The 19,425-nt window shown below is 40.8% G+C and overlaps 1 protein-coding gene across 1 annotated transcript in view; it reads left to right on the forward strand.

Annotated features, from left to right (window-relative positions):
* Positions 1-19,425, forward strand: part of LOC124622651 (unconventional myosin-IXa-like) — a 329,610-nt gene that overhangs the window by 74,925 nt on the left and 235,260 nt on the right. Inside the window, exon 6 of the mRNA XM_047148429.1 lies at positions 12,560-12,889. Within this exon, the coding sequence (XP_047004385.1) occupies positions 12,560-12,889 (330 nt within the window). The remainder of the gene's footprint in view (positions 1-12,559; positions 12,890-19,425) is intronic.

Genomic DNA, 19,425 nt, shown 5'->3' on the forward strand with positions numbered 1-19,425 from the left:
TACGGTTCACGTCCATGCTGTCGCGGCATGCTACCAGTGTTAAAGACTGCGATGGAGCTCCGTATGCCACGGCAAACTGGCTGACACTGACGGCGGCGGTGCACAAATGCTGCGCAGCTAGCGCCATTCGACGGCCAACACCGCGGTTCCTGGTGTGTCCGCTGTGCCGTGCGTGTGATCATTGCTTGTACAGCCCTCTCGCAGTGTCCGGAGCAAGTATGGTGGGTCTGACACACCGGTGTCAATGTGTTCTTTTTTCCATTTCCAGGAGTGTATATGAAGTCTGCTTGTTACCAGTTAATATTGCCAACCCAATCCTGAACACCTGCAGTAAGTGTGTCTGACATGGTAAGCTACCTTTACTCGCTGCGTTAGTTAAGACCTTTACTCGCTGCTTTGGTTAAGATAAGACTGGATTGATCCTACATCAGCTACACGCACTGACCTCTGTCTTCTTAATTGGAGCCATCACCATCCTTCACAAAGAAATTCCCTGCTAAAGACTCCAGTCAACAGAGCCTGAATACTGTCGTATGAGGAGAGCTGAGGCTGTAAACGGTTGTTGCAGTCAAAATCAACAATGCCCGACGAAGGTGCTGAGAGTGGAAAAGTAATTGAGAAGCCAAGGATAACATATCTGCCTTATACTGGACCAATCTTCTGAAACATCAGTAGACTCTCAGAAATACAGCATCCAGTGTAATTTGCACACACAAAAAATATAAAAAGTCTGCTTGGTAATGTTAAAGACAACCTTGATCTCCTAGGCCATCCGTGATCTAGACGTAGCATCTTTGATTAGTAATCAAAAGTCCTCGGTCCCAGATTCAAACCCTGACTGCTTAACTTTTGGATAAAAATCAGCAGTAATGGCAGCTGAAGACTTCTGGCAGAAGGAGTCACCCTCATTCTGCCAACCTCCTTGTCAAAGAGGGTGGAAGAGTAGACAGAGCTTCAAGGCACTCTCTTGCTGTTGCGATGGGAAAGTGCTCCTAAAAGCTGGAAGAATCAGCAATGAACAAGGGCATGAGGATGCAGAAGGCAATGGAAACCACTTCATTAAAGGCAAATAACGTGTATCCAGAGGGCATGTGGCATGTAACTGAAATAGTGTCAAGACGATCTCTCTATTGGGAAAAGATTCTGTATTAGTTCCCGATTTGGATGACCAGGAAGGAGGGTATTGCCAAGGCGGAGGTGATCATAAAAAAAAAAAAAAAGGTTGAATAACCAATGTTCTGTGAGTTGGGATGTGGAATCTCAGAAGTTTAAAAGTGGTAGGGAAGCTAGAAAATGTGAGAAGGCACTTGCTAAAGGCTCAGTCTAGAATTAGTGGGTGTCAGTGAAATGAAATGGAAAGAAGACAAGGATTTCTGGTCAGAGGAGTATGGCTAACATCAACAGCAATAGAAAATGGTATAATGGGAGTAGGGTTCATTGTAACTACGAAGATAGAGCAGATAGTTTGTTGTGGGTTGATAATTGTAATTATAGACACTCTGGAAGTATTGATTATCCTTGAATTAATGTTTTATATTCCATGATGTACGTTCCTTGGAGAGAAATAAATTAATTTTGTATTGGAGTCACGATGTTGTGTGTCCATAATATTTTGGTGCCGAAACCCGCGAGAAATTGTGATTTCTTGCGTGATTTCAACAATTAACGGCTTACTTCACACTGTAGGAAACAAGAGATGATGTCGGACCGCACCACAAGCTAAGCCTATTCCAATATAATATGATCGCATGAACTGGTTGCTTCAAAACAATTTTTGCAGCTTTGTATTGCAAGCCTGAAACTTGCAATCAGAGTAGTTATTTTTGTTAAAAGGTTTTCGTTCACTTACGTTTGCGCATACGCTGCTTGTTAAACGTTTAAGCTATTCTTAAGTGCACTTGTAAACAATCTTACAACAACCGTCTTTAGTAAGACATAATGCAGGACGAATCAGAGATACAGTTAGAAAACTTCAAAAGAAAGTGAACTAGGGAGAGGACTAATGCTACGTGGTTTTGTGACTGTTGATGCTATTACCAGAGAAAGCCCGTTGATGATTTTGAACATTACAGGGAACGTCTTCAAGAAACTCTAGAGAAGCTCGTTTCATAGATGACACTATTCATAATTGTCTCTCTGACGATGAATACAATGCAGACGTGCTGAGCTGTGAGGAATATATAGACAAAGTCAAACGCGCTATACAGAAGGCTACAAAAGCAATTGATTACAAGCTTTCAGCCACAACGTCGCAGACAAATATCACGTCACCACCAGTGGTCACACAACCAACTGTATTCCACTCTGTCAAGCTACCAGCAATTAAGCTTGAGTCATTTTGTGGAGATGTCGAAATGTGGTCCCGCTTCTGGGAACAATTTGAATTGACCATTGATAAAGACCCATCCCTTTCTACAGTAAACAAACATGTTTTCCTACGAGGGTATCTGTTAGGCGAACCGAAGTTGCTAGTAGATGGAATACCTATAACGGCTAGCACGTATGAAGAAACAAAGAAAATTTTATTGAATAGATACAGAGATAGCAATCGCATTATACAGGTGCACCTCGATTATTTGGATGCGCTAAACCTGTACAGTCAGTGACACCTGAAATGCTGAACAGTACATTCCTGGAATGTAACAGTCATATTCAAGCACCTTAGGAGAAGACGTCGTGGCATACGGTAAAATTCTCACTACGAAAATTCTCCGTGCATTTCCTGCTGAAATGTGCCAGAAATGGGTCATTCATGCTAGAAGAACCAAAGTAGCGGAAGGAGATGTACTGAAGCTACTCAACTTTTTGGAAGAAGAAGTTTGTGGTGCTCTCACTGCACAAAAGATTCGTACAGAATATCAGTCATCTCCTAGCTTCACGCCCACTGCAGCAGCGCTTCACGTAAATTCAAAGCAAGTGAAAAATCCGCGTAAGCCTAAACGAGATGTACCGGTACAACCATATTGCGTATTTTGCGTAGCTCGCTCTCATTGGGACCAAGACTGCAACATAGTAACTGACAGCCAACAACGTATCGATAAACTAAAGCAAGATAATCGCTGTTTTATATGTCCAAACCGAGGTCATAATGCTAGAAACTGCAGTAAGAAGGGCAAGGTCTCGTGTTCTAAGTGCAAGAAAAGTTATCACAATGCTATCTGTACTGACATTCTGCCTCTTCTTCATCTTCTCAGCAAATTAGCTCTATATCTGTAGGGAGAATCGACGTAAGTTCAGCAGGTTTTACTTATCTTCAGACAGCTTGAGTTTGGGTCAGTGGACCCGCAGGATTAAGCTGTGTTCTGGATAGCGGTAGTCAGTCAAGCTTCATTTCCAAGTTCCTGGTTCATGAGCTAGGTTTAAGAACTATAGAACATTGTGATCTATCTGTCAACGCCTTTGAAATGCCATCCGCAACTTCAACGCATTGTAGAGTCATAGAATTCACACTGCAGGGTACATGGACTAATTCCAAGACGTCTATGACTGCGTTTGAAAGCACATGCTCATTTTCCGTGCACCCAACTGTGCCTTCCGATTTAAGAAAACTTGTACACACACGGGGACTTCAGTTTGCGGACATAAGGGATGGTACAGAAGATCTTCCCATCGAGATTCTTATCGGAGCAGATTACTATTGGAAAATCGTTAAAGATTCCCTTCCGATTCGACTAACGTCATCAGTTGTACTGGTACCTTCCATTCTAGGTTGGATTCTTAGTGGAAGCAAATCAAGCACCACAGCTAACCTTGTGACGGCAAACTACATCAGTTTAGAGACAGCGACAACAACAGACGATATTTTATGACATTTCTGGAATTTAGAAACAATGGGAATCATAGAAGATGAAACAACAACTCTGAATCAGAAGAATTGGCGTTATTGCAAGATTTCTCAAAATCCTACTGCAACGAAGACAAAAGAAGAGTGGTGTCTTTCCCCAGAAAACCCAACGTTATGTTATCTAATAATCTTCAGCAAGCAGAGAAGAGATTTGCTTCACTGGAGAAAAAAATTACAAAGGACAAGAAACTGAAACAAATTTACGAGGCACAAATGATAGAACACATCAAGAAGAAACATGTGGAAGTCACCCCTTCTGGACAGAAATTGGGTGACACATTTTATCTGCCACATCATGCAGTAAAGAAAGAAAAGTTAGGTGTCATCAAATGGAGGATTGTATTTGATGGTTCGTCGCATGACCAGAATGCACGTTCATTGAATGACACTTTAGAAATAGGTCCTAATTTACTTCCTGACATTCTTTCAATATTACTGAGATATCGTCTACATCGAGTAGCCTTAATTGCCGATATCAAACAAGCATTTCTACAGTTATTTCTTCACAGGAAAGATAGAGATCTCACGAGGTTTTTGGTGCAAAGTAATCGTAGATCAACAGGGAAACTATATTACAACTGACGAAAGGATTACATACCGCTTCACCCGGCTACCTTTTGGACTTACCTGCAATCTGTTTCTTCTTGCAGCCACGCTGAAAGAACTTGCTGTAATGCACAAAACGAATTTTCCGCAAGCTGCTTTACTTGTTGAAGATTATATGTACATGGATGATTTTGTAGCAGGTGCTAAAGATGACAATGCCATAATTAACTTATATTATGAGCTTACATCACTCATGGGACAGATCAGTCTACCAGTGGCAAAGTGGGCCCCAAATTCAAGCCAACTGATTGGAATATGGCAATCAGAAGGTGTCATAAACACTACAGATACGGAGGTACTGGGAGTCCACTGGAACACACAGACTGATACGCTCAGTGTTGTTCACAACAATGTTACCAATCGTCCTGCCACTAAGCGAGAAGTACTACGAAACACTGCTAGATCATATGACCCACTGGGTTTGTTGTCGCCTGTCCCCCTCACTGCAAAAATAATTTTTCAAGAAATTTGGTCAAGAGGAATTGAATGGAATGAGGTTTTACCCCCTGATCTTAGCAAATGCTGGTGAATGTGGGTATCAACATTGCCATCATGTTCACACATAAAAATGCCTCGATGGGTTGGTGTATCTGAAAACACTGAGCCAGAAATCCATGTCTTTTGCGACGCATCAGAAAAGGCCTACGGAGCAGTCCTTTATGTACGGTGCACCACAACAAATATGGTATCAGTCCATCTAGTTTGCAGTAAAAACCAACTAGCTCCCATCAAAAAAATAACTCTTCCACGGCTGGAACTTCTAGCGACACTTCTTGGATCAAGACTACTTCATTATTTCTGTAAGGCCACGAGCTATAATGCAACTCGTGCAACATTGTGGACTGACTCAACTGTAGCCTTAGGATGGATACAACATTACCCTAATCGATGGAAAACCTTTGTGTCAAACCGTGTTACGGAAATACATCGACTAACGAATCCGTCACAGTGGAGGCACTGCCCTGGTGACGAAAATCCAGCTGATCTAACCTCCAGAGGTACCACAGCAGATAAACTTCACCATGCTTCTGTATGGTTCCATGGATTTTACAGACGGAAGAGCACTCCTTGCCAGAAAAGAAGAAATTGACAGACCAAGTCTTCATGGTACAAAAAACGGTTCTTATTTTAACAGCTACACGGTACAGCAGCTACTTCAAGCTGTTAAGAGTTACAGGATGGGTACTTCGCTTTAAACGGCACTTATTAAAAGAAAGCAGAACATCTGGAGAACTAACAGCATCAGATTTGGGCTAAGCACGCACTTACTGGATTCAAGTTGTTCAATAGCAACATTTTGCGCTCGACCTGCGTGCACTATACAACAACATGCCTCTACCACGTAATTCTCAGATAGCTCGCTACAACCCATTGTTCGATATTGGTTTTATTCGTCTCGGTGGATGGCTGCAATTTGCAGAATTAACCAGAGATCAACGCCACCCGATTCTTCTTGAAGGACATCATTATTTCACATGTTTACTGATTCAGCAGACTCGCATTCATTTGCATCACCTTAGAGTAAACATAGTGTTACCTGAACTGAGAACAGAATTCTGAATCCTTAGAGCTCGACAGACAATTAAACATGTTCTACACCGTTGCCTACCTTGTAAGATGGAGAAAGCCCATGTTGTTCAACAAACTGAGGCTCCATTACCAGCTCAACGAGTCTCACCACTGAGACCATTTGCAGTAACAGGTATTGACTTTGCTGGTCCATTATATGTCAGACAAGGACATATTACGAAGAAAGCGTATATTGCTCTATTCACATGCGCAGCAACACGAGCCATGCACCTGGAACTATGCTCAGATATGTCAACTGACAGATTTCTTCAAGCCCTACAAATGTTCGTCTGAAGACGAGGAGTGCCCAGCACAATTTACACTGATAATGCTACTACCTTCCATGCCACGCACTTAGAGCTGAAGGAGCTCTGGCAGGCTCTCATGGCAAGCAAGACACACAAGTACCTCGCCCAGCAAGCCATCACTTGGAAATTCATCGCCCCACACGCGCCTTGGTGGGGAGGATTCTGGGAACGGATGGTGGGATCTGTCAAACGCTGCCTGAGAAAAGTTTTAGGACAGTCACAGTTGGACGAAGAAGGTCTCAACACAATCCTGGTCAGCATAGAAGCAGCACTAAACTCTAGACCAATTACGCAAGGGGGAGAGGAATCTGAGCCACTGATACCCGCGCATTTCCTTGTAGGTGATCGACTCACAACACTACCTACTGGTCCAGAATCACCAGTTAGCAAGGACTTGTCCAAGGAATTTCAATGGCTGCAGAAAATGGTAGAACACTTCTGGAACAGGTGGAAGAAATAATATCTGATCTTGCTCAAAAACTTCCATGAAACTCATCAACCAAGGCCAGGTTCAGGAAGACTCCAGCTGGGTGATGTCTTTCTTCTACAAGAGGATGTTTGTCCACGACACATGTGGAGGAAGGTGCGGATAGAAGATCTTCATGAAGGAAGAGATGGGGAAATACGAACTGTAACCTTATGAACTTCAGAAGGATCCATAATGTCACGTCCTGTTCAACTGGTCATTCCTCTAGAAGTTGACCAGGGTGGGGAGGGTGTTGCGGGTTGATATTTGTAATTATAGACACTCTGGAAATATTGATTATCCTTGAATTAATGTTTTATATTCCATGATGTACATTCCTTGGAGAGAAATAAATTAATGTTGTATTGGAATCACGGTGTTGCGTGTCCGTAATAGAGTTACTGTGATCAGTTCAGTGACATTTAGTAAGAGGGTTGCTATCTGATTCAACAGCAAACCAACACAGACAACGATAGTTCAGGTGTACGTGCTGAAATCACAAGCAGAAAATGAAGAGAGAGAGAAAGTATTGTAAGATATTGAACACTTAATTCAGTACATAAAGGGAGGTGAAAATCAAATAGTTGTGGGGGATTGGAATGCGGTTCTAGGGGAAGAAGTGGAAGAAAGGGTTACAGGAGAATATTGGCATGGTAGTAGGAATGAGAGAGGAGAAATACTAGTTGAATTCTGCAAGGAAGCTAAGACGAAATGGCTACATGAAAAATGCAAAGAAATAGAAAAAGAAATGATTGTCGTACTAACTCAGCATATAGAAAAGTCAGAACAACCTTCAGTGAAATTAAAAGCAAGTGCAGTAACATTAAAACTCCAGTGAGAATTCCACTGTTACGTGCAGAGGTGAGATTGGATAAGTGGAAAGAGTGCGTTGAGGGCATCTGCGGGGGCGATGACTTGTCTGATTATGTGTTAGAAGAAGAAACAGGGGTCAGTAGGGAAGAAATAGGGGATCCTGTATTAGAATCAGAATTTAGACATGCTTTGGAAGACTTAAAATCAAATAAGGCAGAAGGGGTAGACAACATCCCATTGGAATTTTTAAAATCATTGGGTGAAGTGGCAACACGTTAGTGTATAGAATGTATGAAACTGGTGATATACCATCAGACTTGTGTGTGTGTGTGTGTGTGTGTGTGTGTGTGTGTGCGGGGGGGGATTATTTTCACACAGTTCCCAAGATTGCAAGAGCAGACAAGTGCATGAATTATGGCACAGTCAGCTTGACAACTAGTGCATCCAAGTTGCTGACTGGAAAAATATACAGAAGAAAGGAAAAGAAAACTGAAGATCTATTAGATGATGATTAGTTTGGCTTTGGGAAAGGTGAAGGCTCCAGAGAGACAGTTCTGACATTGTGGTTGATAATGGAAGAATGACTGAAGAAAAATCAAGACATTTGTCAACCTGGAAAATGTTTTCAGCCGTGTAAAATAGTGTAAGACATTTGAAATTCTGAGAAAAATAGGGGTAAGCTATAGGGAAAGATGGGTAATATACAATATGTACGAGAACCAGGAGGGAACCGTAAGAGTGGAAGATGAAAAACGAAGTACTTGGATTAAAGAGGATGTAAGGTAGGGATGTAGTCTTCCACCCCTACTAGTCAATTTAATCGTTGAAGAAGCGATGACAGAAATAAAACATGGGTTCAAGAAGGGGGTCAAAATTAAGTGTGGAATAGTATCAGTGTTAAAATTCACTGATGACGTTGCTATCTACAGTGAAAGCGGAGAAGAATTACAGTATCTGTTGAATAGAATTCACAGTCCAGTGAGTACAGAATATGGATTGAGAGTAAATCAAAGAAAGACGAAAGTAATGAGAAGTAGCAGAAGTGAGAACATCGAGAAACTAACCATGGTTGGTGATCGTGAAGTAATCGTTACTGGTGATCATGAAGTAGATGAAGTTTAGGAATTCTGCTACCTAGGCAGTAAAATAACCCATGATGGGCAGAGCAAGTATAATATAAAATGCAGACTAGTACTGGCAGAATGGGCATTCATGGCCAAGAGAAGTCTACTGGCATCAAAAATAGGTCTGAATTTGTGGAAGAAATTTCTGAGAATGTGCGTTTGGAGCACAGTATTGTATGGTAGTGAGACATGGACTGGGAAAACTGGAACAGAAGAGAACAGAAGCATTTGAGATGTGGTGGTACAGAAGGGGGTTGAAAATTGTGTGGATTGATAAGCTAAGTAATGAGGTTCTCTGTAGAATAGACAAGAAAAGGAATGTATGGAAAACACTGACAAGAAGGGACAAGATGATAGGACATATGTTAAGACATCAAGGAATAATTTTCTTGCTAGTAGGGGGATATGTAGGGGGTAAAAACTGTAGAGGAACACAGAGATTGGGATACATCCAGCAAATAATTGGAGACATGGATTGGCAAGTGCTATTCTGAGATGAAAGGTTGGCTACATCAAATCCAGCAGAAGACCGACTAAAAAAAAAAAAAAATTACAAACGAGAGAGCAGATAGGTGGAAAGATTATATTGAAGTCATCTGTGACGGACTGGGCGTGGCTGATGACAAGATAGAAAAAGAAACAGGAGTTGGTATAAAAGGGATAGGGGATCCAGATTCCATGCAAATTTGACATGTCTCATGTACACCGGACTATAACAGTAGTTGAGGAAAGCTGGAAGGAACATCGGTGGTACGCCTGACTAAAATAACAGTGAGATGACATACAAGGAGATCAGTTATGGTGTAAATGCCAAGTTTCTGGGACAGCATAATTAAGGAGTCAATTGAAATAAGACAATTGGAAAACATGATAAACTGTGATGGTGGTTTCAATTTAAAGAAGGCTTGAAGTCTAATGTTCAATTAAGTAAGAGCTCACCAACCGTCTCATCCAATAGAGCTGGAAAACAGTGTTGCAGTGGTGAAGTGGCTGCCTCTCCTAAAAGAATCTCAATGAGACTGGAACAAAAAATCTTGTTTGCTATTCTGAAACTACTACTGTGAACAGGATCTAGTATATTCTCTGGTGCTCTGACACCCGCCTGGATTCATTGGAGAGTGTAGCCTCAATCCACCTGAAAAATGCTAAGATAATGTGCAGTTTATGAAGTAACAGTGCAAAACTGAAATAAAAATGAGAGTCAGATGGCAGAGAGCATGTATGGAGACAAACTGATATAAATAGCAGTGCAACAGCAGCGATAATTGACAGGTGGTTGGAGTCCATACAGTGAGTATACAAACCAAGTGCACAACTAACAGTAATTGAAGATGACTGGATCAGTTCTCAAAATGTTGTGCAGAAAATGAAATTGATAACTTGGCTCCATACCTGAGTGCACACCATTAATCAATCACACTGAGAAAACCTTGAGAGATCACAAGCTGTCATGGTCACTACACACAAATCAGCTGTAGTTAACTAAGTGGCAAAATAAAATGTACACCAGTTCCTCAGCTTCACCTACAGGAGATCCAATCATATAGTTACTGTATGTTTCTTTACAGTTACCCTACTTAGGCCACAGAATCCAATGACTCCAGGTGGGTGTCAGAGCACCAGAGAATCTACTAGATCCTATTCACAGGAGTAGTTTCAGAATAGCAAACTACATCTACATCTACACTCCACAAGCCACCTGACAGTGTGTGGCGGAGGGTACCTTGAGTACCTCTATTGGTTCTCCCTTCTATTCCAGTTTCGTATTGTTCGTGGAAAGAAAGATTGTCAGTGTGCCTCTGTGTGGGCTCTAATCTCTCTGATTTTATCCTCATGGTATCTTTGCGAGATATATGTAGGAGGGAGCAATATACTGCTTGACTCCTCGATGAAGGTATGTTCTTGAAACTTCAACAAAAGCACGTACTGAGCTACTGAGCGTCTCTCTTGCAGAGTCTTCCACTGTAGTTTATTTATCATCTCCGTAACGCTTTCGCGATTACTGAATGATCCTGTAACGAAGCGCGCTGCTCTCCGTTGGATCTTCTCTATCTCTTCTATCAATCCTATCTGGTACGGATCCCACACAGGTGAGCAATATTCAAGCAGTGGGCGAGCAAGTGTGCTGTAACCTACTTCCTTTGTTTTCAGATTGCATTTCCTTAAGATTCTTCCAATGAATCTCAGTCTGGCATCTGCTTTACCAACGATCAACTTAATATAATGATTACATTTTAAATCACTCCTAATGCCTACTCCTAGATAATTTATGGAATTAACTGCTTCCAGTTGCTGACCTGCTATATTGTAGCTAAATGATAAGGGATCTTTCTTTCTATGTATTCGCAGCACATTACACTTGTCTACATTGAGATTCAATTGCCATTCCCTGCACCATGTGTCAATTCGTTGCAGATCCTCCTGCATTTCAGTACAATTTTCTTTACAACCTCTCGATATACGACAGCATCATCCGCAAAAAGCCTCAGTGAACTTCCGATATTATCCACAAGGTCGTTTATGTATATTGTGAATAGCAACGGTCCTACGACACTCCCCTGCAGCACACCTGAAATCACTCTTACTTCGGAAGACTTCTCTCCATTGAGAATGACATGCTGCGTTCTGTTATCTAGGAACTCTTCAATCCAATCACACAATTGGTCTGATAGTCCATATGCTCTTACTTTGTTCATTAAATGACTGCGGGGAATTGTATTGAGTGCCTTGCGGAAGTCAAGAAACAAAGCATCTACCTGGGAACCTGTGTCTATGGCCCTCTGTGTCTCGTGGACAAATAGCACGAGCTGGGTTTCACACGATCGTCTTTTTCGAAACCCATGCTGATTCCTACAGAGTAGATTTCTAGTCTCCAGAAAAGTCATTAAACATAATATTTGTTCCAAAATTCTACAACTGATCGACGTTAGAGATATAGGTCTATAGTTCTGCACATCTGTTCGACGCCCCTTCTTGAAAAAATAAATTTTTTTGTTCCAGTCTCATTGAGAGTCTTGTAGGAGAGGCAGCCACTTCACCACTGTAACACTCTGTTTTAATTATGCAATAATATTCTAGCTAATACTTACCTGCTTCCTAGAAGATGGACTCTGTTAATCATAAAATAAAATTAAAGTGCTGGACAGTAGTTGGCAGCAAAATAGTTACCTGAGTTATAGTTTGGAGTGATTCAGATCTCTGTTGGTGTATTTGGAATTAGGTTTCCACGAGTTCCTAAAACAATTTTGAGTTCCTTGAACAAAGCCACGTCTGAATCCTCCACTTCCCATGTCCAACTAACCTACTGCACCATTTGCAGTGAGGTGTTCAACAGTGTCTTGCATTCCTCCTTATATGGCAAAAGTCCAGAGTCCTTAAGATTGTACATTTTGTGTCGTGTTTTTCATAACAGTAATTTGTCTGGAGCAACAATAGACAGAAGAGGAATGAAAGATAAAAAAAAAACCGACGGAAAATTTCTCTTATGGCTTTTACACTTGTTACAGCAAGAAATGAGTACTTAATTAATAGATGCAACATGTCATGATTCAGTGATAGCATCATTGTACAAGGTCTTCACAATTGGATTTAAATTTGTTCATTTTCTGTGATTCACTTTGACATTGTAATGAATTTTCTTTGCAGAGATGTTTTGTAAATCTGTCAGTGCTGTGGCTGTCAACATATTATTCTCAGCAGTGTTTGAATTTATTCCACATTCAGAAACACCATCTTCTGTAGAGATTTCTGTATTATTGTGTGTATATGTTATTTTTGATCTTGTAATGTCTGAAATTGTGGTTTAAATGCTATTGGTTTTCATTCACAGAGTGATTGTTACACCTTTGACAGTGCCGATGAGAAATATGAGTTTTCACGCCTGAAACAGTCTATGGAAATGGTTGGCTTTGCAGCAGAGAAACAGAGACGTCTGTTTGCAGTATTGTCGGCAGTACTGTTACTTGGCAATGTGGAATTCGCACCACGCAAATCGGCTGCCTATCATCATGATGAAGCAGTTGGAGTGAAAAATCTGGAAGTTGTACAACTCATATCCCAGTTACTCAGGGTGCGACAGGAGACTCTTATGGCGGCTCTTACGGCAAAACGTGCACGCGCATCAGGAGAGACACTGGTGATAAATTTTCGCCTACCAGAGGTAAGCCATAAAGCAAAAATGCTTTATTACATTCTTTTGTGGTAAACCTTATATGTGCCTGTTCCCTGATTTATATTTGTGAGTATGGGAGCTGAATTTATATTAAATACCTTAAGATAAGGCTTTCAAGAATTGAATTAAATGTATCATAGTTCAGAATAATTTTGCATTGTATTCTCTGTGATTTGTACTGCTGTTACTTCTCACCCTGGCCTGCATAAAAACTCCCAAATAATTATTTTTTACTTTTATAAATGTAACATTGGCAGAAGATTATAAAACATTGTCTGCTCTCAAGTTTATGTGGTAGCTGCATAATTGTAAATTCAGTAGTGATCCCAAGTTAGTGGTGCTATACCTGTAATGCCATTAAGTGCAATGTTCACTGTTTTGCATTCAGTTTTAATGTGTGTAGAACTTTATTTTTGAATAGGCTAACATTACCATTCCTGAAATTGACTCAATATATTACCTTATTCTTTAATAATGAAATTTAATATTAATTGAAATGCATAGTCTTCGCAGTACACCAGACTTCATATGTACTATGTCAGCATCTTGTTCAGTCATGAAAAATCCAGTTATTGAATACAGTAAATAATCAAATCTTCATGCTTTGTGGGTTTGTAGTTGGGCCTCAGGGTACCTACTCCCAGTGTACATATTTTTACTGTACTTGTATTGTGACATTAGCCAGCACTCACCAAGTGACAGTGTTTTAAGATCTCTTCAGTTGAGTGACTTGTAGAACATCAAAATTTATGTACGCAGAGAAATGTGTTGTAATTACTATTTTATTCAAAACATGTACATAGATTTCACAAAATTACTGACAAGCTTCTGGTTTTACTCACAGCTCTCGGTTTTCTGGCTAAAACCAATTTCCTTCTTTTTCCTGCACTTTTTACTGTTTGTAACCACCATTACATTGTTGCAAATATTTTCTGAGTGAAATTTTTCTGTATCACTTCCATAATAGACTCAAAATTATGAAGTGTAAATGTGTGTGACTAACTTACGTCTAGACAGAAAAAAATTGTTCTGACTGGTATAATAGCAGGGCTGTTCTGAAAAGAGAACTAAATCTTGTCCCTGTACAGGGAAAGGTATGTCCACCCTCTGCCTTTTTTTACTCTGCTGTTCGTGTTGTTAATAATAATGATGATAACAATAATATTATTAATAATAATAATAACTCATTAGATTGGGTCAGTGCACACACACATGTAGTTGATGCTATGTTAAAATACAGGAATGTAGTAGACAAGAGTTGCAAAAACTCTTACGGGAAAAGGCAAACAGTTTGTTCAAGGCTAAAGGAGTAGACAGGAGGAGAAAAATGTAACCAGAAATTTAGATTGGCTGAGGCTTTAGGAAAAGAGGAAAAAGAGTATGGAAAGAAGAGTGAAACAAAACAGAAGAGTAGGTTAATGCATTTGACTTAAAGGGAGAGAGAACACAGAAAAAAAAATCAAGACTAGAAAGAAATGTAGCAAAAGAAGGGATTAAAAACCAGGAAATCAGTAGCAGGCAATGTAAAACAAGGATGAAGAGTATAGGAAGGGCTATGGTAATGTGGTTGTCCAATTGAAAAGCTAGTTTATTTTTGCCCATATCATTGCCAGGCCCAAGATATTTTAGTCATACCACCTAGTGTGTATAATTACAATGCTGTCAAAAATGTGCTCATAAATCTTCTGCCGTAATCAAGAATATGCACCTCAAGAAGCTAATGTGCACTGAAGGAACACACTAACTGTATACTGTCACCCAGTGGCTATGTTCCGTGTACTTTTGAGCAACCTAATGGATGATATTACGAGGAGGAACATTCTTAATTTTCACTTCGATGGATATGCAAAACAGCCTCGCAGTGTGTGACAGTGACCTTGATGCTCTGGCCAAAGCAGCAGAATGTGTCACGGAAATGCATCCATATGTAGGTGTTGCTATCACTTCTAATTATTTGGAGAACTCCATAGGATAATACTAGGAACAAATTGTTAAACTTGCCAAGCATATTGTGGACTATTGAATGAGATATTGTGATCATGCTGTCCATTTTTTTCGCAGGGTGTTTGATGATATAGCAATTTCCAATTAACACTTTATTTATTTACTTTCACACTTTGTTTATTTACATTCACCTTCAACACAAAAAATGTTCCAATTCATTGTTTCCAGTATGCTCTATTGGATCATTGCATCAGATTTTTCCAATTTATGGACTTCTGAAGATCTACATCATCATTGTTTTGTTGATTCCAAGATATGATCAGCTTATGATGGACAGAGTGCTGGCAGCACATTGATCAGCAGTGAATCTCCATAGACTAATCTGCTTAATCAATTCCGAGAAATCACTCGTTTGTTCACATACTTCAGCATCAGTAAAACATTGAAAAATACACCCTTGTGTCACAGTACTGAGTCACCTACTTCATTTCTATTCATTATAAGTGTTATGACTGTTCTTCAGCTGTATGAACTTTTTACAGCGTAGATCTGCAACAAAGTGCTTTTGACTGCACCACTCAGGGTGTTTTTCAGGAAATTTCCAAAGCCTGATGCTGTATTACAAACGAAAACTGTGTAACAAATGAGCCTGGCTAACATAAAAGCCACAGTGCATTTTCAACAAAGATGGAGGCCATTTGCAACAATCCTTCAACTACTTCCAGTAAATAGATCAACATATGACCGCGCACTCTTGCTTTAACAAGCTTATGTTAATCAGTTCTGACACATGGTTGAAGTTCAGTGCCTACTTGTCAGAAGCCAAATGATGCATAATCACATCAACCATAATCCTGGATTATGTTTACTATGAAAGTAAAATATGTTGATGCTGAGACAAATGTACCAGCAGTCGCATATGTATATAGGAAATAAACTTCAAATTACTTGTCCCTGTTCAGCAATGGTTATTATCAACAAAAATATTATGTCTATCAAGGTTGAAATTGAGTCTGCTTGTAAAATGGTCTTGACACAAATGGCAGGCCTAGATGAACTCTAAGTTAATTATTGAATGTTTTTACCAGTCACTTGATTCCACTGTAACAGTTGTAGAATCATTCAAGTAAACTCTATGCTCAGTAGTGCAGAAATACCCAGATCATGCAGTATTAGTTGGAACCGACTTCAGCCTGCCAAGTATAGACTGGGGTGTCTATGGATTCACTGCAGGTGGTATATAGACAGTGTTGTCAAGTTTTTTGGAACACATTTTCCAAAAACTGCTTTGAATGAATAGTTAAACAACCCACACACAGTGTAGTTATTTTAGACCTTGTAGCTACGAACAGGCCTGACCTTACTAACAGTGTCAGAATAGAGGTGGGGATTAGTGATCATGTTGTCAACATGACGATGATGGTTACTAAAGTTAATAAATCTGTGAAGATGGCTAGAAGAATATTTATGTTAGAAAAAGCGGATGATCAGTTATTAGCATTCCACTTGGACAATGAATGGACAAAATTTAGCTGCAGTATGACAGACGTAGAGAATTAGGGGCAAAGTTTCATTTGACTTTAAATTGCACTCTGTTGTGTCCTGCCTACTCCTCAAATACGGGGTGCCAAGGAAACCTGCTTTTTTGGATTGCTATACAACATTTCAAGCAAATCGTATTAATGAATTTTTATTATGGTAAGATAAATGTTAATACTTAACTTTGAGAATTTACAATGGTGTGTCACAAGCAACAGGCGACAGACAAAATAACAATATCTCGTCAGTATACACAACACCTAATACGAGTGAAACAGTACAGTTCCTAAGTTGCTGCTGTAGAGCCTGTAGAACGGCTAGTCTTCAATTGGGCTGCGGCCAGGCAGCGCAGCGCTTATGTTCTCTTCACTTTGAAGCCGCTGCTATCTCGGTGTCGTCCTAGAGAGGGGCAGTCAGCATATAACTGGCTGACATCTTCTTCACAGCCCTCTTTGCTCTTCCGTTTCCGATGGTGCACCGGTGCTTTTTACGTCAGAACATTCTCATTCTCAGCTATGGCTGCAGGGGATGTCAGGCCTCGGTCGTACCACGCCATCCGGCCTTCGCTCTGGAGGAAACGTCCCCCGGAAAATGACCAGAAGGGTATGCGTCCACCTCCTGAAGACCACAACCAGATTTAGAGGGCATCGGCTGCTGTTGTGCGGACGGGTTCAGCTCCATCGATAGGATGAGAGGCGGCAGAGGCTCCATCTTCATGGTGCCGTCCCTAGGTGTCGTGATGACACCCTCTGGCAGTTGCTGTCCTCGGGATCGGTGAATCTGGGGTAGAGACACAGAAGGATCGTTGTGCACCTGACAGTGGTGAATTTGATTGTGATGTCGGCGCTGCAATCTGTCTGGGTCTGAAATAAGATAATGTGTATGCCAAGTCGATGAAGGATCTCACCTCATCCCCACCGTCTGCTGCCGCTAAAATGGTGTAAAAGGCAATATTTGTGTCGCGAAGTGATACTTGCAGCCTTCCATCGGCACTAGATGCTGAGGAGGGTGGAGCAGTTTTTGATGGCAGTGGCCACGAAGCAATTCTTCCGGCGGTGGTCCATCTCGTGGATGCAAAACAATAGGAGCCGAGAAACAGTTGCAGTGCTTGGTCCCTCGTGTGTTCGGTGCAAAGTTTGGCTATCTGCTGCTTGAAAGTTCTGACAAAACGTTCTGCTTCACCCTTTGACTGTGGATGGAATGGTGCACTAGTTGGATGCTGTATGCTGTTCACAGAATATTTCAGATTCATTTGACGTGAACTAAGGGCCGTTGTCTGACACTATGACTTCAGGTAAACCTCCGAGACAAAAAATAGAGGACAACACCTGAATTGTGCTATGTGATGTTCTTGAGTTCATTGGCACAGCAAAAGGAAAGTTGCTATACAAGTCAACCACTATCAACCGATGAGTGTTCCAAAAAGTCCCTACAAAGTCTATGTGCACACATTGCCATGGTGATCGTGACTTAGGCCAAGGAGAGAACTTTTGTGGCAGAGCAAACTTATTTTCCGCATGTGCGTGACACTGTGATGTCGTCTGTTCTATTTGGGTGTCCATACCCTGCCAAGTACAGTGTCGACGCGCTAACTGTTTTGTACGAACAATCCCCCAGTGTCCTTGGCAAAATAAGTGCAACACTTCTTTTTGCAAAGCTTTAGGAATCAACACATGTGACTGTCCACTGTCATTTTGAACAAGAATCACACCTTACTGCATAGTGAGGCTATGCTGACGTGCAAAGTATTGGCGCACTACAGAGTTCTTGATGCTGTGCAGTGAGCGAGGCCAAGATATGTGAATGTATTGTAGCAAAATGTTCAAATTTGAATGAGCTTCCCCTGACTGTGCAGTTTTCCTACAGTTCAGAGGAAAGGATTGAAGCAATTCAGAATCCTGAGCATCGATGTGACAACAAGATTCAGCAGAAGTGTCAAAGTCTGTATCAGGGCCAGTCAGAAGACGGGAAAGTGCATTCGCCTTGCCATGTTTAGCCGTCAGATGATATGCAATATCGTACCGGTATTGAGGCAACAACAAAGCCCATCTTTGCAATTTTGGGGCATTTCTTACAGGAACTGGCTTCGTCGGATGAAACAAGGACTGCTGTGGCTTTTGGTTCATTACTAAGAAGAATTTCTGCCATAAAAATAGTGGTGGAATTTGTGACACCGCACACAGTAGCCAATGCCTCCTCCTCTATTTGTGACTAGTTAACACTGAGCTTTGGAGAACCCTTTTGATGCGAAAGTAGTAGGCATGTCTTTATCACCAATTCTGTGTGAAAGCACTGCACCGATTCCGTAAAAGGAAGCGTCAGCTTGCAATAAGACTGTTTTTTCAGGATCAAAGTGCACAAATCATTGATCACTGAGCAATGCATCTGTAAGTTTTTGAAAAGCTTCTTGGCACTCAGCTGTCCAAACAAACAAGACATTCTTGCGATGCAAGCGATGCAGTGGAGCTGCGATTTGTGCAGCATTTGGTATGAACCAAATATAAGAGTTCATTTTCCCTAAGACTGACTGTGATTCCATGATATTGTGAGGAACTGGCATGGATAACAAATGTGACTAAAGAGGATGTATACCTCGACTGTTTATGACATGACCAAGATAGTGCAACTCATATGTAAAAAAAAAAAATCACACTTGTCCAGTCTACACTTAAGTCCTGCATCATATAACACACGAAACAAAAGACACAAATTTGCGATATGTTTTTCAAGTGTACGACCTGCTACGACAATATTGTCCATATAGTTTGAACAGTGCGGTACTCGAGCAGTTAGCTTTTCCAGATACTGTTGGAAAATGGCGAATGTGGAAGCACTTCCACAAGGCAAACACAAATATTTAAACAAGCCAAAATGAATGTTCACAACACACACTTTTTGAGATTCTTCTTCTAGTGGTATTTGAAGATATGCGTAGTGCAAATCAATTTTGAAAAGTAGCAACGAGCACCTAATCTGTCCATGAGATCCTCCGGGTGTTGCAATGGATACGTATCAATCACAGTTCTTGGGTTGACTGCAAC

This window comes from Schistocerca americana, chromosome 7 (genome assembly GCF_021461395.2).
Source record: "Schistocerca americana isolate TAMUIC-IGC-003095 chromosome 7, iqSchAmer2.1, whole genome shotgun sequence".
Classification (NCBI taxonomy): Eukaryota; Metazoa; Arthropoda; class Insecta; order Orthoptera; family Acrididae; genus Schistocerca; species Schistocerca americana.